The 22263-nt window shown below is 46.3% G+C and overlaps 2 protein-coding genes across 7 annotated transcripts in view; one reads left to right on the top strand and one right to left on the bottom strand.

Annotated features, from left to right (window-relative positions):
* Positions 1 to 5563: 5563 nt before the first annotated feature.
* LOC143820661 (uncharacterized) lies at positions 5564 to 13083 on the top strand. The gene is made up of 3 exons (XM_077303729.1): positions 5564 to 5758; positions 6683 to 8251; positions 12776 to 13083. Exons 1-3 carry the CDS (start codon positions 5704 to 5706, stop codon positions 12796 to 12798), a joined length of 1647 nt encoding a protein of 548 aa, XP_077159844.1. The 5' UTR covers positions 5564 to 5703; the 3' UTR covers positions 12799 to 13083.
* A 3334-nt stretch (positions 13084 to 16417) lies between these two features.
* The window catches only part of C11H7orf25 (chromosome 11 C7orf25 homolog), a 6664-nt gene continuing 818 nt past the window's right edge, over positions 16418 to 22263 (bottom strand). For 4 of the 6 annotated variants that reach the window (XM_077303553.1, XM_077303556.1, XM_077303554.1 and 1 more), the window contains exon 2: positions 16418 to 18653. In XM_077303553.1, coding sequence (XP_077159668.1) covers positions 17390 to 18637 — 1248 coding nt within the window. In that variant the 5' untranslated portion in view covers positions 18638 to 18653 and the 3' untranslated portion in view covers positions 16418 to 17389. Of the gene's footprint in view, positions 18654 to 21202; positions 21640 to 21738; positions 21758 to 22263 lie in introns of those variants that run through there. The other 2 variants (XM_077303559.1, XM_077303558.1) reach the window with 2 other exon arrangements.

The following is a 22263-nucleotide window of genomic DNA, read 5'->3' on the forward strand; positions in this document are numbered from 1 at the left end:
ATAAAATCCCATTAAAACATAATAACATTAGTCACAAAATTGAAGCAGTTATAAAGACCAACACAGCGGGTCCCATTCAAGGACCAATATCATGGTCTTAATAGTGTAACTACAGGTCCTGATCTTCTGTGGTCAATATAGGACACATAGGATAGGACGGGACCCCCAGATCATGATTCTGGCCAATCCCCCTGGCCTCAACTAAATGGCTGGTGGAAGAACTCCGTCTTGCAGGCCCTGCAGAACCTATTTCAATCTGTCAGGGAGCTTAACTCTTCTGGGAGCTCATTCCACCAGGCCGGGACCTGAGCCAAAAAGACCCTGGACCTGGTCGAGGCCAGGCAGATATCCTGGGGGGCCTGGAATGACCAGCAGATTCCTACCCACAGAGCGAAGAGCCCTGCGGAGGGCATAAGCAGATAAGTGGTCCCTCAGATAGGACCCAGGCTTCTTATAGCCTTAAAGGTCAAAACCAAAACTTGATCTGGAAGCAGACCGGTAACCAGTGTAGTTATCTCAACACCGACTGGGCTCTCCAGGATGTCCTCATGAGGACCCCAGCAACCACAGTCTGTACCAACTGAAGTCACGTAGCTTTGAAATAAAACTTGAAAAACCATGGGTATTTTTGAATGAGTAATGTACCCATTCTTTTAGCCCAGAATTTAAATTTTCAAGGACAGCGTGTTCCATTACAGCCTTCCCACAGCCTTGCATGTCTAAATCTATCCATGCCACACAAGGCTTTCCAGCAATTCTAAATGGTGATTAAAGTGCAATATTAACATACAAGTCCATTATTTTAAAAGTTCCTGTTATGCATTGGTCCTGTTCTAATAAAGAAGGTGACCAAGGAAATACGTACCACAACAATTTAGTGAAAAAAGCAGGATCTGGATTTTATTATAGCTCATCTCTACCTTTCTTTTTAAAATCTAAGTAACTGAAATCTAAAACGAAAACTGGAAAGTAACCTAATTCCTCCTGACTGAGCTGCTCACCCCTGCAGCGGATGTTTGGGGAAGACAACTGTCCTTATCGGATAAGAAAGGAATGCCGTGCTGTCATTACTTTTCTCACCTTTCCAGAAAAGCTTGCTGGGGCTGCTGAACGTTTTAACCCATCCCAGCCCATTTGGCGCTTTGTTGTACACCTCAAAAGAGCAAGCATGAAACATTCTTTCAGCGAGTGACCTCCAGTCTTTGCCCTGGAAATCTGAACGGGACACATCTGGGCCTCTTCTGAGCTGGTGACATGCTCCCCATTACAGCACAAATATGGTCAATTCTTTAATGTTCGCACTGTGCAGACTGAAATCAAACGGAACTCTAAATCTCTGAATCACTGTCACATTAAACCCTGCATTTACTATGAGAAAATATTTCTGCAGCATGCTAATCAGCTTTTGCTACTTGCCTTTCTTGAACGGCACTAAAATTCACAGGTCTTGAGGAGTTAGGCTAGGGGTTCCCTGCCAGGGTTTTGGGGGAACCCTGGGGTTATGTGAGAGGTCTCCAGGAGTTACTTGGCCTTTCCCAGAAGTTCAGATGGCCACTGGCATCACTAGACATCAATGGAGCCCTTTTCCCCTGTTGCTCTACCAGCCTGTTGTTGTTGTTGTTCAATTTATTTCCCACCACTTCCAAAAACAGCTCGTGGTGGGTTACAATGTCCAATAAAGCCCATTAAACCCCGCATTAAAAGACATAAAATCATGGAACATGGCGGAAACCCCCAATCCACCCATCCCCAATACCGGAGGGGCGAGGAAGGAGGTCAAGATGACTCAGTGTACTACTCACATGGGGGGGGGGCATCAATTTCCTCAATTTCCCAGCCTCAACCATAGACCTGGCAGAAGAGCTCCATTCCCACAGGGCCCGCAGCTCACCTGGGAGCTCATTCCACCAGGTTGGGCGGAAAAGGCCCTGGCCCTGGTCAAGGCTAGGTGCATTTCCCTGGGGCTGAGAACAACCAGTAGATTTTCACCTGCAGAGCATGAAGCCCTGCAGTGGGCATAGGGCAATAGGCAGTCCCTCAGGTATGTGGGTCCCAACCTGCATAAGGCCTTAAAGGTTAAAACCAGGACCTTGAACCAGATCCAGACAGCAACTGGCAACTAGTGCAGCTGCCTTAGCACAAGCTGGATGTGGGCCCCCCAAGGTGTACAGTGAGGACTCTAGCAGCTGCATTCTGTACCAGCTGGAGTCTCCAGATCAAGGACAAGGGTAGGCCCACGTACCGTGAGTTACAGAAATCTATTCTGGAGGTGACCATTGCATGGATCACTGTGGCCAAGTGTTCGGGGGACAGGTAGGGCGGTAGTAGACGAGCCTGGTGAAGATGGAAAAATGCCTGGTTGGCTACTTTCTTGACCGGTGGTCAAATGAGGCATGGTCAGTGAGGCATCGATGGTCACACCCAGATTTCTGGCCTGGGACTCAACGGTAAGTTGCAGCCCTGCCAGGGTGGGCAAGCGCACTTCCTGATCCCACTCCCTATCTCCCAGCCACAGGACCTCCATCTTGGAGGGGTTGAGTTTCAGGTGACTGTGCTCAAACTATTCAGTCACTGCTTCCAAATATCTGGCAAATGGTTCCGGGGGAGAGTCCAGGCAGCCGTCCATGAGGAGATAGAGCTGGGTGTCATCAGCATATTGATAACAGCCCAGCCCAAAACTCTGCACCAGCTGGGCCAGAGGGCACATAAATATGTTAAAAAGTGTGTTGGGGGGGGGGAGAACCACACCCTGAGGAACCCCACAAGGGAGTCTGTAGGAGCACAAGAACTCTTCCCCCTCTGCATCCCTCTGGATCCAGTTATGGAGAAAGGAGTGTATTCAGTGAAGAGCTGTTCCCCATATCCCTGTCCTGGTGAGGCAGTGGGCCAGCAGTTCATGGTCAACCACATCAAAGACCACCTAGTCTCTTTCTCCACCATGGAAGCAGGAAATGATCAATGGCTAGCACCTGCATCTTACTTCCATGCCCACTTCTCTCAAGGGGCATCTCACTACTTCTGGGGTTCCTCAAAGCTTCAAAAATATTTCAGGGGTTCCTCCATGGTCAAAACGCTGGAAAAGGCTGATTAAGCTGACATAGCTTAATCGGAAGGATGGAAGGCTGAGTCAATCTTAAGCTGACATGCCACAAAACCTGCAATTGTAGGATATTACTTACAGTCCTACACTGATGTATTTTTAGCAATTCCATTGATACTGCTGTGGGTTGACAATTATCTTTGGTGAATTAATGGACTGCATAAACAGAGTAAGTCCACTGATGCATTTTAGGTACAATCAAGCAAAGGTTAGTCTCATTTACTTGTGCAGACTGTATGACTGGATAAAAGGTAAAGGTAAAGGTATCCCCTGTGCAAGCACGGGGTCATGTGTGACCCTTGGGGTGACGCCCTCTAGCGTTTTCATGGCACACTCAATACGGGGTGGTTTGCTAGTGCCTTCCCCAGTCATTACCGTTTCCCCCCCAGCTGGGTACTCATTTTACCGACCTCGGAAGGATGGAAGGCTGAGTCAATCTTAAGCTGGCTGGATAACCATGCTTAAAATCTTAGGGTTAGATCCAACTAGGGTTTCTTCTGGTGCAAAAGGAAGGGAGAATCTTCTTTGAATACCAAAGAAGGGGGAGGGGGGGCGAGGCTATGCTGAGAAGGAAAGAATTGGCTGATACCAGGACAGGACAAAGGCTGATATGCAAAGAACCCAAGGGCATTGTTGGCATTTAATGGCATGTACAATGTTAAATGAGGTGGCTGGATGGAGTCTCTGAAGCAGTCAGTGCAAACTTAAATCGACTCCGGGGAATGGTAGAGGACAGGAAAGCCTGGAGGATCATTGCCCATGGAGTTGCAACTAACAACAACAACAATGTTAAAAAATGAGTATGTGAATAAGCCTGAGATGGTGCAGTTGATGTTGTTAGGTCCTGTGATTGTGTTGTCTGGGTGTATGTGGCAGCAAAATTTGGCATCCAGATGCTAATTTTGCTGCCACACATACCCAGACATATTCAAATTAGATGTTATGTTATTGTGGATGAGGAGTTGTTTGGGGGGGGGGGGGTTCTGTGTGCAAGAAAAGCTTTGCTCCCCAGTACTTGTGAAACAAAACTGTCATTATCCAGTAGAGGTTGTAAGCCGTTGATGAGGCTAAACAGTGGAACAGGCTTCCTCGGGAGGTGGTTCTCCATCTTTGGAAATTTTAAAGCAGAGGCTGGAGAGCCATCTGACGGAGAGGCTGATTCTGTGAAGGTTCAAGGGGGTAGCAGGTGACAGTAGATGAGCAATTGGGATGTGATAGTGTCCTCCATAGTGCAGGGGGTTGGACTAGATGACCATGAGGTCCCTTCCAACTCTATGATTCTATAATTCTAGGCATTGAACTGCTTTGAGTGGAGAGCTGAATGCAACCACTAGTGGTGTTCTGTTATGGTCTCTTCTGCACTTGTTTTGCAACTGGTTTTCTCTGGGTACTATTCTGGCTTTGTTAATCTGCCTCTTGATTTCATCAGGTGGATACTTCAGTTCCAAAAGGGTTTGCTGTAGATCAGGGGTAGTCAAACTGCAGCCCTCCAGATGTCCATGGACTACAATTCCCAGAAGCCCCTGCCAGCATTCACTGGCAGGGGCTTTTGGGAATTGTAGTCCATGGACATCTGGAGGGCCGCAGTTTGACTACCCCTGCTATAGATCCTTCAGGTGAGAATCTGCCTCTCGTCTGAGAGCCAACAGGATGTAGTAGTTAAGAACAGGGGCCTCCGATATGGAGAACCAGGTATGATTCCTCACTCCTCCACATGCAGCCAGCTGGGTGACGTTGACTACTCACAGTTCTCTTAAGGGCTGCTCTCACAGAGCAGATCTTTTAGACCTCTCTCAGCCCCACCTAATCTCCCAGGGTGTCTGTCATAGGGAGAGGAAAGGAAAAGTGTAAGCTGCTTTGGGACTCCTTTGAGTAGCGAAAAGCAGGGTATGACAAAACAGCCCTTCTTTAGGACTGGAGCAGATGCGGTCGTAGTGCAAAACTCGGCTGTATACGATACATGAAGGCTGTTGGTCAGTATGCAGTGTCATTGAAAAGGAACAAAGACACACACAACAGAATTAGCGAACAAGTACCCTGGGGCCCTAGGGTCGGGTGCTTTGGCGCCCGACGCAGCCAGCTGGCTGCGTTGGGAGCGAACGACTGTTTTGGGCACCGAAGCACCCAACTTGGGGCCCGGCCTTACATAAGTTTGCCATTCAGTCTTTTATGAGAGTGGGTACCTAGAGCCACTTTCTGCTCATCTAGTGCTAAAGCCCGTTTCAGGCACAGCCCTCCTGAGAGCTGCAAGAGCATTTGCATTAAAGAATCCCGCATTGCCCAAAGCTCTATTGTCATGCTTGCCATGACTGTCCCTCTTCCTAACAACTGTAAATTTTCCTTCAAGGAAAGCTTATCTTCTTTACAATTAGTGAAATGGAATTTTACCAATGGGAATGGGGCTTCCAAATCCTACTCTGAGTCTTTTAACATAGAGGGTGGGGGGGATTTACCTCCCAATTTTCTTTGAAGGCGGAGATAGGTTTGGGAGTGGGTGGAGGCCAGGAGGTTGCTTCCATATATACAGCCCAGGCTCTCTTTCTAGAGGACACTGGACATTGCTTCTTTGTTGCTTGCACTTCACAAGAGATAACAACTGAACAATGTTGAAAATGATCTCAGGGCTTTCGGCTTTAATGCTGATTCTGATCATACAAGGTGAGTTGATTCTTTTTCGGAACACAGTTTATGGGAGCATTTGTGTTGTGGTCATTATGCAGATTTTTCAGTTTGCTACTGTTATCGAGAAAGTAAAGCATGCTTAAAACATATTTATTTGGAACAAAAATAAAGCAGGGAGAATGTTGTCCCATGATATGTTTTTTTCTTGAGATTATTTTCTCTGAGCCTCTTCGGTGTATATGCAATATTCCTATTAGGCGTTTGATAGGAGTTTGATTCTCAATCAATGAAATGAAGTGGAAGAGAACTGAAGCATTGAGATATCTCAAGGCTATTTTGTATTTTACTTTTTTAAAAATACCTGGAAGATTATAAACCAAGCGGGGATCTGAGGCATTAAGATTCCAAATGTTTTCTGCTAGGTTTTATCCTTGATCCTACTTTTGTTTTTTACTTGCTGGCTGTAATTTGTAATCCACCTTCGGTCCCTTTGGGGAGAAAAGGTGGAATGGAAGCAAAATTAATACATAAATCCTAGATGTCATGGCATAAAATTATTCTACTAGGAGTTGGCAAAGGGTAGGCACCATTCCACCAGTGGACCACTAGATGTCTTTTAATGAACTATCAAACGGTTGCTTATTACTGGGATTCTTGTAAAGAATTCTAAACCATATGTCCTTTGGTCTTCTCCCAAAAGACATATCTAGTATGTTTAAACAACAGAGAACATTCTCATGAATACTTAACACAGGCTAGTTTTACTTTGTTAAGCTAATCTATGTATACATTGTTGTCTTATAAATGTTATGTGCATGAGTGCAACCATGGGGATTGCAGTGGGGGGAAAGAGTTGAGGAGATTGCTCCTCCAAGTCTGTATTTAAGGTTCTTGATGCTCATTGACATGGCTGTTTCCACCCATTATTAATGGTCACGTTTTTTAAAAACATTTTTCCAGAGGCAGCTGTTGCCCCAGCTACCCAGAAGCCAACCACAGAACCGAGCGAGCTGCCCAGTGGCCAGCCGAGCAAAGAACCCAATGAAGAACAAATCCCAGAAGAAACAAACACTGAATCAAGCTTACAACCAAGCAAGGAACCCAGTGTTTGGCCACCTGAAGAGACAAGAGTGGAATTAAGTGGAGACGGAGAAACAACTTTTGCACCAGGGTTTCCCTCGAGTCCAGAATTTAATGCTCAACCATCTAAAGAACAAATATGGGATGTTAGTGGAGAAGCAAGCACTGAATCAAGTCCAGAGCCCAGTGAGGAACCCAGTGTCCAACCATCCAAAGAACCAATATCGGACACTAGTGGGAACTTCGGTGGAGAAGCAACTGCTGAACCTAGTCTAGAGCCAAGTGTTGAACCATCTCAGCAGCCAATATGGGACACCAGTGGGGAATTCAGTGAAGCAAATACTGAACCAAGTCCAGAGCTCAGTGAGGAGCCCAATGTACAACCATCTAAAGAACCGATATGGGATGCTACTGGGGACTTCAGTGGAGAAGCAACTGCTGAACCTAGTCTAGAGCCAAGTGTTGAACCATCTCAGCAGCCAATATGGGACACCAGTGGGGAATTCAGTGAAGCAAGTACTGAACCAAGCCCAGAGCCCAGTGAAGAGCCCAATTTTCAACCATCTAAAGAACCAATATGGGATGCTACTGGGGACTTTAGTGGAGAAGCAAGTTCTGAACCAAGTCCAGAGCCCAGTGTCCAGTCATCTAAAGAACCAATATGGGAAGCTAGTGGGGACTTCAGTGGAGAAGCAACTGCTGAACCTAGTCTAGAACCAAGTGTTCAACCATCTCAACAGCCAATATGGGAAGTTAGTGGGGACTTCAGTGGAGAAGCAAATACTGAACCAAATCTAGAGCCAAATGTTCAGCCATCTCAGCAGCCAGTATGGGAAGCTAGTGGGGAATTCAGCGAAGCAAGTACTGAACCAAGTCAAGTGTCCAGTGAGGAACCCAGTGTTCAACCATCCAAAGAACCAATATGGGGAGCTAGTAGGGACTTCAGTGGAGAAGCAAATACTGAACCAAATCTAGAGCCAAGTGTTCAACCATCTCAACAGCCAACATGGGAAGTTAGTGGGGACTTCAGTGGAGAAGCAAGTACTGCATCAAGTCCAGAACCCAGTGAGGAGCCCAGTGTCCAACCATCTAAAGAACCAACATGGGAAGCTAGAGAGGACTTCAGTGGAGAAACAACTGCTGAACCAAGTCTACAGCCCAATGGGGAACCCAGTGTTCAGCCAGCTGGAGAATCACATGGAGAATCCAGTGGAGAAGGAGAACCAACTCTGGAACCAAGCCCTGAACCAACTAAAGAACAGACAATGGAAGCAAACAAAGGAACCACAGCTGGGGAACCAAGCCCACAGTCTAGTGGACAGCCCAGCTTAGAATCTAGTGACTTAAGTATACTGCTAGGTGGAAAGCTACATGGAGATGTAACCAGAGAGACAAGCATACAGCCAATCCTAGAGCCAAGACCAAGTGAAGCTTCAACAGAGACTCCCGGTAAGTTAATTCTGCTTCCCCCTCCCTCCCCCCTGTATGTATATATATACATACAATATAATAAAACATTTTTAAATGCTGTGAGCCTGCAGTGAGATGAGGCAATCTCGACTTGCCCCCCTCCAGGCTGTTTCGGTGCTTGAAAAGGTGCACAAGGCAGATCACAATACCAAAAGCATTCATTTGCTGTGTGTTGAGTTTTTAATTCAATTTTATTGAAATTATGCTTTTATTATTGCTGTTGTATTGCTAGGGTGTTAGCTGCCCCAAGCCCCATTCTGTGGAAGGAGCGGGATAAAAAAAACAAATAAACAGTTCAGCTGCATCATAGGCCTAATCAGGTTGTTGCTACATTTTTTAATTGCTGGATTATTCTCTAAAATGGCATCCGTTTTTATGGGATGGACCTGTGCTCTAGGGTTGTGCACTTCGGCTGTCGAAGCAGATCTTTGAGCCGGAAGCGTCCGAAGCACACAACCCTAAACTGGTCACTGTAGTTCATCTTGTTTGGCTTCCAGAACACACAAGAATCATTGATTTACATGAGAGCCAGCTTGGCGTAGTGGTTAGGAGCGCGGACTGGGAATCTGGTGAGCCGGGTTTGATTCCCCGCCCCGCCTTCACCTGCAGCCAGCTGGGTGACTGTTCTGACCAAGCAGTAAGTTCAGGGCTCTTTCAGCCTCACTCACCTCACAGGGTGTCTGTTGTGGGGAGAGAAAAGGGAAGGTGAATGTAAGCCACTGAGACTCCTTCGAGTAGAGAAAAGTGGCATATAAGAACCAACTCTTCTTCTTCTTCAGTAATATCAGGGCGCTCTCAGCCTCACCTCTCTCACAGGGTGTCCTGTTGTGGGGAGAGGAAGGGAAGTCAATTGTAAGCCACTTTGAGACTCCTTCGGGTAGAGAAAAGCAGCATATAAGAACCAACTCTTCTTCTCCTTTTCCTCCTCCTCCTCCTCCTCCTCCTTCTTCAGTAATATCAGGGCTCTCAGCATCACCTCCCTCACAGGGTGTCTGTTGTGGGGAGCAGAAAGGGAAGGCTTTGAGACTCCTTCGAGTAGAGAAAAACAGCATGTAAGAACCAACTCTTCTTTTTCTTCATCATCATCTTCTTTTTCATAGCTTGTGCTAAATTATATACGTTAAGAAACTAATCACAGGATGCCACTCATTTTAGCAAGTCTAACCCAGCAAACAACTCCTTGAACTCATGGACACATGGAACAGAAGGGCCAATTAATTCATGTAACCTGAAAGAACCTGACTTCTAGTTCTGTTGCTTATGATCAGATGTTGTTTCCCAATTCCCTCCCTGCTACAGCCTCCGCCCCCCCCCCCACACACACTTTTATACATGCAAGTTCCATGATCTACAGCAGTGGTCCCCAACCACCGGGCCGCAACCCAGTGCTGGGCCGCCATAGCCCCAGCACCAGGCCGCGGCTCCCTCTCCCTGCCTACCCCCCACAGTGAGAAACTTCCCAGGCCGCAAGCAAATTGGCCGCCAAAGGGGCCGATTAGCTTGCGGCCCAGTAAGGTTCTTTTGCGGGAGGATAGGGGAGATGGAAGTGTGGCTGCTGGTGCAAACACGCATGCACGGCAACCCTGCGCATGCGTGTTTGTGCCATGCGTGGCCGCCAACGCACACGCGTGGCAGTTTTGTGCATGCACGGCAGCCTCGTGCATGCACGTTTGCAGCCGTGCATGGCACAAACACACATGCACTGATCTGCCGTGCATGCGCTTTTGCGCATGGGCTGCCGCGCATGCTCAGTGGCCGGATCGCCCTCCCCCCCCACCAGTCCGCACCCTTAAAAAGGTTGCGGACCACTGATCTACAGCATATGCCTTTTGGCATTCAAATTACTATTATTACTATTTTTTTCCTGATTTCTGGACCATCTCTCTCTGATTGGCCTCGAAGTGGTTCACAACATGGTTTAATATATAACTAACATACTTCATTAATTATATTTAAAAATTCTAAAATTAAAATATGCTACAGAATTAATTTGACTATCTTACTACCTACTCTCCCCTTTATTCTAGCCATCATTTATTTTCCCACCCATTCGATATGGTGGGTATCTCTAATAGCAGCACGGAAGGAGGGAAAACTTCAAGAGGAGGGGAGAGGCCCATAATTAGGTCAACCTGCCCTCAATTATAGACCTTACAGAAAAGTACCACCTTACAAGCCCTTGGGGAACTGCAATTGGATCCCTACTTCCATTCATACCAGCAGAAAAGATGGCTAGGTCCAATTCACAGATTTATAGCTGCCCATCTGCAAGTATGATCTCTTCTTTCTTTCTTCATTGGTACCCTGCCTTTCTCTCCCAGCAAGGACCCAAATCAGCTTACATCATTCCCCTCTCCTCCATTTCAAGTGTTCTGTGAGTGACTTCCTTCATGATTTCCTTCATGGATATTTTTGGATTCTGCCCAATATAGCTATGTGTAATCTGCCTTGAACCCCTGTGAGAAAGACGGACTATGCATAATATAAAACTGCCAGCATACTGGGTGTGTATGCTGTTCACATGCAGTTCACAGTCATGGGCCAAGGGTAGTCAAACTGCGGCCCTTCAGATGTCCATGGTTCCCATGAGCCCCTGCCAGCATGGGAACTGTAGTCCATGGACATCTGGAGAGCCACAGTTTGACTACCCCTGGGCAATACCCTGAGGTTTGTGCAGATGGACATGACTACTTCACTGAGGACTGAGGTAACCCGAATTCAGCATGCAAGCACAATGGCAGGCATACCCTGAAAAGATTGTATTCAGGGGAAATCTAGAACTGTAGACAGCCAAGGCTTTCAATCCTGTTATTTGACACCCTGATCAGGGGGGAAAGTAATTTTTATGAGCAGAAAAATCCGAACACACAAATATATATTATAGATGCGCTATTTTATCATCTCTTGTCTCTCTGTTTGGTCCTTCAGCAGTGTATCACTGGGCAGCTTTGGCTAGAGTTTTGGTGACTTAAGATTTGAATAACTAGAGGTCTATTCATGAAGTATTGGCCCAAAAGTTCTTTATTTGAGAAGTGATCCATCTTATTTTACACCAGTATCAACTGGGCTGAATGGGGGTGGAGCTAGAATTGACCAAAGTCTAAAACATATTTGGGTTACGCAGAGATTTGTGACTGGATTTCCCATAATTACGGTGTGTTTATAAATTAGAATATTGACTATGGCAGAGGAATGATTCTCCTCTCTCTGACCGTTTACACATTGGAGGTTTCATGCCAGGCTGCAGGCTGGAGTTTTAGTTGTGGCAGGTTGCTCCACCTCTTCCTGAACCCACACAGGGGAGCATTTGGCCTGGTGTACCTCAATTTGTGCTCCTGCACGGGAGCTGGAGCAGTGAAGTTCCTAGTGCATAAATGATCTCTGTGATGGATCATTGGGTTTGGAAAAAATGGCATGTTTACCCCTTCTTGATGTTCTCAAGATGTTCAGAAGCCCCATCCAATGCGGTGAAAGTGCTAGAAGGAGAGCCAAACACAGATCTTCCATGAAAATAAAGGTTGGCCCTGATTCTGCTGAATCCACCATGGTAACACTAAACCTGCCTAAACTTGGAAAGCAAAGAAGGCCGTAGGGATGGTCACCTTCCCCTGTCCTTGTTGGCGGACAGAGCAAGTTATGCCGCAGAGCCTGTCCTTCTCTGTCTTCACATGCTTACAGAAATATTTTACCATACCCTGATCCTGTATAGTTTTGTATCCACTGTGCAAGGCATAGAAGTCCAGCCTGCCTCTCAATTTTTTAACCAAATGGAGCCACCCATTTGACTGAATACATAACGCCTGCCTTCTTTTTGTTTCCAAGGACTTTTTGGAGACCTTATTCATCTTTGCATAAGAGGACTGCTATCTTTGCTGTGGCTTCAGCTATGCAACAGGGGGTTTTCTATGGCAGGGCTACTGAGGGAACAGCTGCAAGATTATCAGGAATTCTGCACCTGAAGTCTTGTCTATATTGCAAAATCTTTCCTGCTTCAGAACATCTGCTACCCTATCTGCTGATAAAAGTGTAGCACTAGCCGATACTGAAAGCTACAGAGCTGAACAGACAACACGGTTGTCAAAAGCCAGACCAAAAAAAACCCTCAAATGTCAAAATTTATTCACTCCTGATTCCTTATTTATCTCAGGAATTATGTAGTACTTTCAAGCTCTTCATGGTAATGAGACATTGTGTGTGTGTCTAGATCAGGGGTAGTCAAACTGCGGCCCTCCAGGTGTCCATTGACTACAATTCCCATGAGCCCCTGCCAGCGAACACTGGCAGGAGCTCATGGGAATTGTAGTCCATGGATGTCTGGAAGGCCGCAGTTTGATTACCCCTGGTCTAGATATACCAGTATTCTACCTAATAGTCAACCAAATTTTGTGAGCGGAATTTTTAAATATACAACTGAACGTAAAATGTAGTGCAAAGTTCCACCTTCATTGTAACAACCGCATGTACAAAACTGCCTCTGATGTCTGTCTCATGTTGTCTTTTCAGAATTAAACAAAGAGGAATCCTGAACATCTTCCGGAGGCGTTTAGCTGGAATGTAAAGGTCTTCTGAAGATAAGAGATATCAGAATTGTACACAGCTTTAAAGCCAAGAAGCCTTAAAAGTAGCTGGTTGGGTTTCTATGAAACCTCAGTCAATTCCTGGGGCTTTAAAAAAAAAATTCAAAATGTATTAAATTGCGACATGCCAGATATTTGGTCTGAAGAATGACACTGTGGTAATTCTACTGTCCCTTCTCATTGAGTGCAATGTTTTATTTCTTTCTCAACTTAAAATAAAAAGGAAGAACATTAGAGATTTTTGCAATTATTATTTTGCTACTGACGGCAACCTGTGGGTTGGATCCAACCAGCTTTTCCGCAGGTGAAAAAGGAAGTCTCCCTTCATAACCCCAGAAAAATATGCTGAGAAACATGGGAACTGCATGAACAAAAGCCATGGAAGACAGGGGTTATATTAACTTCTGAAGTTATAGCCTGTTTTGCTCTCCAGTTAGGAACCAAGCATGGCTTACATCATTCTCTCGGCTCCATTTTATCCTCACAATCACCCTCTGAGGTAGGTTAAGCAGCGAGAGAGTGACTGTGAGGCGGATGAGACAGGGAGAATGACTGGCTACCTTCCCTGGGGATTTAAAACTAGTTCCCCCAGCCCCTTGGCCTACAATAACCACTACACCTCACAAGCTCTTAAGAGAAGCATTGGGCCGAAATTAGTGGGAAAGTTGTCTGTTCCCATAAACCAATTAATCCATGTGCAAACTATGCTTTAGACTGCAGCTTGAAAGATGCAGGGAAACAAGAGTTCATTTATTATTATTATTATTATTATTATTATTATTATTATTATTATTATTATTATTATTATTATTTAGACTTTTAGCCCGCCACTCCCTATAAGGGCTTGTGGCGGGTTACAACAATATAAAAAACCCAATAAAAACACAACATATAATTAGAACAAATTCCTAAGATGTCCAGAACGGCGGACTAATTCTGCCCGCAGAACCAATTCTTAAAAGTATATTTTTAAATTTGTAATATTGCCTCACAAATGGAGGGAGGGGGGAAGGGGCACTTAACGGTTATTGCACCCTCTTCAGATATAGCCAGCAGATGAAGGGTTGAACAAAGAGGTACTAGGCGCTCTCTTCAGACTGCAGTGAAAACCATCAAGAGCGAGAGAGCCTGCTACCAAGAGAATAGGAAGTCAAGTTTCTACAGGGAAGGGTTTGCTTGAAGAGCTCTCGACTGGAGTGGCGACTAACCCCCACACAAAAGAAATGTCAAAAATCCAGTTGTACTGACGTTAAGATTTGCATCTTCTTTGTCAGGGGAAGAGTGCTCAGAATAAATCAGATACCCATCTCAGAGTGCCTGAAGAAAGAACCCGGGAATTAGATCTTTCTGTGCTGCAGGGAAGAGTCTCACGAAATTTGGAATTTAAATCCAGTTGAGCCACTAAATCGCACTTTAATCCTGCACAGAGTTAGGCTATGGGCTGTATTCATTTGTTCTCCATGTTCTTCTAATCTTTCCATACTCCACTCCTGATGATAAACAACTTTGAGGCTGTATTCAGCGATGAAATATCTCCCCATGGAAAATGTCCTGCCCCACATATGTATTCAAAGCATTTCTGTGTGTGACTTTTCTCCAAATAGGGTCCCCCAAGGTATCGAACAACAAATATTAATACATTTCAACATTAAAAATATTTTAAATAAAGTATATATATTGAGAGCCTCTTGTGGCGCAGAGTGGTAAGGCAGCCGACATGCTGTCTGAAGCTCTGACCATGAGGCTGGGAGTTCAATCCCAGCAGCCGGCTCAAGGTTGACTCAGCCTTCCAGCCTTCCGAGGTCGGTAAAATGAGTACCCAGCTTGCTGGGGGGTAAACGGTAATGACTGGGGAAGGCACTGGCAAACCACCCCGTATTGAGTCTGCCAAGAAAACGCATAACACAGAAAAATAGGGAGGTGGCCAATATGTTATGGGGGTGGGGGAGAAGAAAAAAGTATTCTCTTGCTAGAAAAATTCAACAAAAAGAGACAGACAAATCTCCCTGGGGAGGAGGTTTAGGTGCCACGACAGAGTAGGCCCTTTCTCAGTCTGCCACCCACCTATGCTCAGGTGGCAGGAAAGGTAGGTTGATATGAGAAGAAGGTCCTTAAGGTATGCTGGCCCCAAGGTCCATATTAGCAGGACTTCCAAGGTCCATATTAGTAGCCGGAACTGGAGTGACTCAATCCAGTCAACATTTCTTCGGACAGACAGTCCCCCTTCACCACTAACACCTACCTCTGTTTTGTTGGGATTACATTTCAGTCTGGCAGCTATCACCCTTCCCAGAACTGCCTCCGGGCACTTGTTCCGAGTTCCCACAGCCTCCCCGGAATGTGGTGGAAGCGAGATACAGCTGAATGTCCTCCGCATATTGGTGGCTGCACAGCCAAGATCTCCAGATGACCTCTCTCAGCAACTTTACATAGATGATGATAAACATGGGGGGCAAGAACCCTGAGAAAACCCTGTAGACCTGAGGCCAAGAGGAAGAGCAGCATCCCCCCCCCCCCAAAAAGTTATCTATAATTGTTAAGGCAGCTATGCTGCAAATCAGTCATGTTAGAGGAGCTAGGTATAGGATATAAAGAAGGGGCAAACTCCAATGCTAGTACATGGACCAGGTGTATATTTGCCTTCTTTTGCTACCTTGATTTAGATCAGGGATAGCCAAACTGGCCCTCTAGATGTCCACGGACTACAATCCCCATGAGCCGCTGCCAGTGCCATGCTGACAGGGGCTCATGGAAATTGCCACCGTTTGGCCACCCCCGATTTAGATGTTTAAATTATTTAATTGGGGGGAAACCCAATTATATTTTCTTTGGAAAACCCACATCACTGACTGCATTTCAAACAAGCAGGCAAAAAAAACTCGATTTCCATAAGATGGTCTATTGTGGGGGTAGTCATGGGCGAGGGCTCTCCAGTAGAAAGTCAAGTCATTCTGGACTCTAGTTAGAAGTTTGGAACTGGATTCTTCTCCCTCATTCCTACAGCCCGCATCTGTAACACGATGATAATACAAAAGACCTGTAAATTAAGCCAGTATGTAAGGCAAACTTTGTTGAAGGGCTTTGTAAATTCCGGGCTTTTTCTTCTTGCAACATTTCTTGTTTTCTGGGTGCAGAACTAATACCCTCTGGGGGGACCAAGCCCTGGTTAGCATGATAAATATTAAAACTATTTTTGATGGGTCATAGGAGGAAGCATTTGCATCACACATTCAAAATTATTTAACTTGCAACACCAACCTTCTACATTTTATGAAAAGAATCAGGGGGCTGGTGTGGAATTAGATGGAAAATTCTGTTTCTATTTCCTTGGAAGAGAGCAGGCTATCTAAATAGATTAAGAAATTAAGTCTTTAACCATTAGGAGCAGCTCTTTTACGTAGCAACTTTGTAAAAGGATGAGCTCAACATTAATATGTGAATACTAATATGTTAAATAGGTCAATATTAAGTAATATGTTACCTTCTCTCCTCCCAACCCAGTCTCAATACACCATCAGGGATTCAACGACTCTATTCAAAAGATTTAAAGACCAGCAGCAAGAAAAGGACAGATTTTTTTAAAGACATTTTAATTATATGCTGTACTGTAAAGAACAAAATTACCCCCAAATAAAACAAACTGCAGTGAAATCACCAAACTGAAAAGAAAAAGGCCCAAGTAAAGTGGGCCAGCAATTTTTATGGGAGATCTAGGCACAGACCTTACAGCAGGGGTAGTCAAACTACGGCCCTCCAGATGTCCATGGACTACAATTCCCATGAGCCCCTGTCAGCGTTTGCTGGCAGGGGCTCATGGGAATTGTGGTCCATGGACATCTGGAGGGTCGCAGTTTGACTACCCCTGCCTTATAATTACACTATTCTAAGGGCAGATTCAGGTGGGCAGCCTTGTTGGTCTGAAACCAAGTTTGAGTCCAGTGGCACTTTTAAAACCAACAAATGTGAATTCTGAGAATAAGCCCTTTTGTGGATGCACACAAGAACTTATACTCAGAATTCGACTTTGTTGGTCTTAAAGGTGCCACTGGACTCAAGCTTTGTTCCATTCAAAGGCCAATGACCTTAGGAGGCTGTAACTCTGTTCAAGGTTGTACTGAAAGCTTATTCCGTTTAAAAATCAATGGAATTTCAATGTGCTCATGCCTACGGCACTCTCTGCCACTGTTCTGACTCAGCCACAGAGCCTCACTTTTCTCTGCATGTTTCGTTCCAACATAGATCCTGGAACAGTCACAGTTCTAGGCCACAAATAGTATGTTGAGACATAAGCCAGCCTAAGCATTTTTGTATACAGAAATGAACAGGGATTCACTTGTGCTTATCTTTGGATGGAAAAGAGACTCCTTGCCTAACGGCCTTGCATAACTTAGATCATCCCACTTTTGCCTGCACTAGTAATCTGTTAATTTTTAGCTCCCAAATTGATTCAAGAGGTTGTATAACTATTACTTTGGAACATCTATCTTATTGGATTATATAGTGTTAGCGGCCACTGGCAATGGGAGTGCATGACTAGAACTCAGTGCCTGGGTAAAGGCGTGGCCGAGGGTTCTTTGCTCTCTGTCAATGCCCTCGGCTGATGAACAAAGACACTGAACTTGACTCCTTGGTTTGAGGCCGCCCTGACGAAGCCGCTGTTTGCAGTCATGGTCACGGCCTTCAGAGTATCGCCGGTCCCAAATATGGCTAGTGAGCGGCTATTGATTTTGGAGCTGAAGGCTAGCTGCAAGGCACGCTCAGAGGGTTGATCTGGCACCACGTTGACCCTTCCCAGGAGTAACGCGGCCCTGTGTTTCTCCCCAGGCCCTCCTAAAGTCTCTAAGATGACTTGGAAGTCTTTGACGGCAGATTCACAAGCAAACAGCTCCTTGCCCTTCATGAATTCCTCCAGGCCTGGGAGCACGCTCTCCTCTCTCTCCTGCATGGCTTGCTCCGTTAACACTTTCTCCCTGAACGTGAAGTAACAGCCTCCATAGCTGAGGGCAGAGACATATGTAATCAAAGTAGTAATATCCAGATTAACTCTACTGCAGAAATCCACCCGGATATCGGTAGGAAAAGCCACCCTGGCGACCAGATTCCCCCGATCCACTTCAGTCACAGGCAAATGCTCCCTGCTTTCTTCGTCGGACTCACCCGAGCTTAACTGGAGGCCTTTAGGGGTGGGCTCCATCAGTACGTTCACAGCAACTATGTCCCCTCGCACCGATATGCCCATCTCTTGCAACCTCTCCGCCATGGGGCAGGACACCCCATTGTAGAACGCAAAGACAATGTGAGGGCTATTGTACTGCACAGGCTGCTGGCGGCTCGCTTGTAGGAAGTCTTCGGCCTGCTCGACGATGCTCCTGTCCCCATACTGGCCTCTTCCCAACCAGATGTTGTGCAAGGCTTCGGCCTTCCGGCCAATGGCCTTCACCCAAGTGTGCCCATTGTTTGCCACCACATCTACCACCAAGCTCTGCTTCTCCCCAAGGCTGTCCTCATAGGCAAAGACACGGAGGACAGCCACGACAGCCTCCAGGTTCTCCGCTGACTCTAGGACGGCTTGCAGGTGAGTGAGATTTGTACTCTGCAGATGAGATTCTTTGATGGCCACTTTGCCAGCCTCCACTTTGTGCAGGAATTTTAACTCGGCTTTTAATTTGCTGCACAGCTTTGCTCCGCCTTCTATGCCCCCTTTGCGGGACTTGGAAAGGTCTTCGGCTCTTTTTATTAGCTCCTTAGCCACAGCAACTCTCTCACGCAGCAAGGGATACGTAGACATGCTGGTGACATTATTCCTGAGAAACAAGAGGAAGAAAGTACCATTAGTGGAAATTAGAGGAAAAGCGACTTCAAAGGCCTCTGTGTTTTGGTATATGTGCCCAAGGCTTCTAGATCCTGATATCTGATATAAATGCTTTACTGCAAGGATAAACCTCATGCAATCCTGCTTCAATGGGGGTCCAGAAAGGTTGGTAAGTAGGGTTGTATGGTGCAGCCGTCAAAGTGGCTGTTCCCACCTGTAGCATCACACAACCCTTTTGGTAAATATGCCATCGCAGAGTTCACCCAGCCCCCCAAATACTGTGAAAAATCCCATGAACTCTCCAGAATTCTCTTTTCCAGGATCACCTTTCCGGATTTACATTACTCCAGCCAAGAAAGCTAAGAATGTTTTTCAAACATAGGCACCACCTCATCTTGATCTCACCCCCCCCAAACAGTCCTAAAAAGGAAGGTAATTCATGCCCCAAATCTCAAGCCATGTGCCCTGAATTCAGCAATGTTTCTAGAATAAATAAGTTGGTTTTTATACCCCGCTTTTCTCTACCCAAAGGAATCTCAAAGCGGCTTACCCTTCCCTTCCTCTTTCCCCTACAGGCATTTTGTGGGGTGGGTGGGGCTGAACGAGTCCTGTGACTGGCCCAAAGACACCCAGCTGGCTGAATGTGGCTTATTATTTTTGAGATATATGCTTTTAACTAGCACTGAAAACAGAAGGTTTTGTACCGAATCTTTTTTTTTTTGGGGGGGGGGGGATTATAGGGACAGAAAAACCCTCAGAAGGTACTCCATGATAACTTTCAGTAATAAAAACCTGTTTGGTTATTTTACGGTTTGTTAAAGGTACATCACTGCTAAATTGCAGGACAGTTGAGATTTAGAACTTCTTCCGACCAGGGTATGGCCAATCTGTTCAAGTTTATAGGCTTTCTAGTGATGGATGCAAAACACTGCCCTCTGCTGCCATTATAATGGTACTGCCACACACACTTTAATTTTAAAAAATCTAATCTAGGATTTGGAGTATTTTGAGGCCTGGAGGTCATGTCTGTCCTCTAAAAGATTTTCACCTGGCCTTCAGTGCTCTTAACCCCACTCACTCATAGCTAATACTAGCGTGCTGCTCAACCATTTTTTCTCCCAGTGTAAAATGGGCAAAGGGCTATTCGTAGGGTTGTGCTTGGCAGTGTCCAAATTGGCCGTTCCATGCTGATGCAGCCAGGAAGGGCAGATATGGACGCCGCCAAGCACAACCCTACTCTTCAGCACTTGTTCTTGCAAGATGAACAGGAAAGACTATGGCAGAATCTGCCAAGGTCTACCTTGTTCATCTGACAAAACTAGGTGCTGCAGAGCCCTTTGCTCATTTCCAGGAGGCCAGGAGGGCAGAGAGAAAAGGCACCAAGCACCTGAGGGCTCTGCTAAGGGAAGAAGGGGCCCAAGAGCCTCTTGGCACTGACTCAGATATACGGAGAGTTGCAGCATAGGCACCCCTCCCTTCTTTGTTCACTGGAATAAAGGGCCCCTGCGAAAGATATAGTGCCAGCCAGGGTTCTACTTTATTTCTGCTGCCAGCTCCTCCTCCCTCTCTCCATATGTCAGTGTGCTGAGGATGTTCCTGCCTGATTATCAAGCATTCCGGTAGGGATGCCTGTTCCCAGGTGGGACCTGGGGATCCTGCAATTTTACAGCTCATCTCCGGGCAGCAGAGATTAGGCAACGGCTGCTTTGGAGGACAGACTCCCTAGCATTATACTCCACTGAGGTCACTCTCTGCCCCAATTCTCGCCCACTCCTGGATACATCCCCGAAGTCTCTGTGTATTTCCCACCGCAGAGTTGGCAACTTTAAGTACAGCCAAGGCAGATAGAACCAAAGCAACAGATGTATGTTTGCAGACCATATTTTTCTCTCACTTTCATTATATCCCGCTTTTCTCCCCAAAGTAGCTCACATTGTTCTCTTCTCCTTTGTTTCCTACTCACAACTCTGGGAGGTAGATCAGGCCAAGAGTGTTTGACTGGACCAAAGCCTCCATGGTGGAGTGGGGATTCAAATCCAGAGTTCCCAGATTGCAATCCAACCTTATGACTAAAGGGCAGGCTAGCAAAGCTAACACCCTTTTACTTTATACAAGCAAAACCCCAAAATATATAATTATATATTGTCAAAGCAACACATATAAGCACAGCAAGTAACTTAACCATGATGCCACACCCCTGCACATGTGCTCATGAGGCTCTAATGTGCTCCCTCATGCAGTGTCAAAGCACCATCCCTTGAACCCCTTTTGACAGAAGCGGGTTTAGAACTGCCCTGCTGGGCTGCTGACCCAAGATTCCCCCCTCCAAGAATGCTAAGAAAAAACCTACACCCAGAGAATGCATGGTTACCACCAAACAAAGGTCCCTTCCCAAAATGTGTGTCTGCCACAATCCACCTACACCAGCGGTTCTCCACCTTCCTCATGCCGTGACCCTTTAAGACAGTTCCTCATGTTGTGGTGACCCCCAACCATAAAATCATGCAAGTGTTCTTTCTCAGAAATTAAACCAAAACTGACCAATGACATGAAGATCCATTGTTCAGAATTGTATCTAAATTGTTTTTTTTTCTGGGGTTTCTCAATTCAGCTCTGGCTCTTGTCCCACCATGCTGATCTTGCTCTTTTCAGCTGCTCCAGACAGATGAACACTCAATCTACCCCGCAAGGCTGTTGTATGGATGGCACCCCCCCCCCCAGGCAAGCTGCTTGCCCTGCCGTGACCCCTGTGAAAGGGTCGTTCGACCCCCAAAGGGGTCCCGACCCCCAGATTGAGTACCACTGCTCTACATATCAGGAAGCGGACCAGCCTTTTGGTTAACAATCCATACAGAAAGATGACCCAGCAGCAGGGGCAGCCAAACTGTGGCTCTGCAGATGTCAGTGGACTACAATTACCATGAGCCCCCAACCACAGTTTGGCTACCCCTGGGAAGCAAAGAAGCTACCTACAAAGAGGAGGAGATCAATCCCCACTTTGCCCTGGAGCAGGGAGGGGGGGGGGGCAGCCAAACTGTGGTTCTCATCCATGGACTACAATTCCCATGAGCCCCTACCAGCTTATTGGACTTGGTAGTCTGTGGACATCTGGAGAGCTGTAGTTTGGTCTCTCTGAGCCTGGAGGGTCACCTGGGACTAGCTGCTCTCCCACCCTTCACAGCAGGGGTAGTCAAGCTGCGGCCCTCCAGATGTCAATGGACTACAATTCCCATGCCGGCAGGGGCTCATGGGAATTGTAGTCCATGGGCATCTGGAGGGCCGCAGCTTGACTACCCCTGCTGTGAAGGGTGGGGGAGCAAAGAGAGGAGCTGGCTTCTCAGCTGCTTTGGGTCCCCATTAAGGAGAGCCACCACCGAACTTCTTCAACCGCGTTGCCCCAAACAGATTTAAGACCGGTCCATTGTGCATCGGATGGCAAAAATGCTTCTCTTTCTGGAGACTGTAGCCGAGGAAAGCTCACGCCTTGAATAAAACACTCAAGGTGCCCCTGGACTCTCAAATTTGTCTTTCTGCACAGCTGTAATTATTCCCGGGGCTCGGGAGGGCGGAAGTTCAACCGAGCAAGAAGCCCAAAATGCAGG

This window comes from Paroedura picta, chromosome 11, assembly GCF_049243985.1.
Source record: "Paroedura picta isolate Pp20150507F chromosome 11, Ppicta_v3.0, whole genome shotgun sequence".
NCBI lineage: Eukaryota > Metazoa > Chordata > Lepidosauria > Squamata > Gekkonidae > Paroedura > Paroedura picta.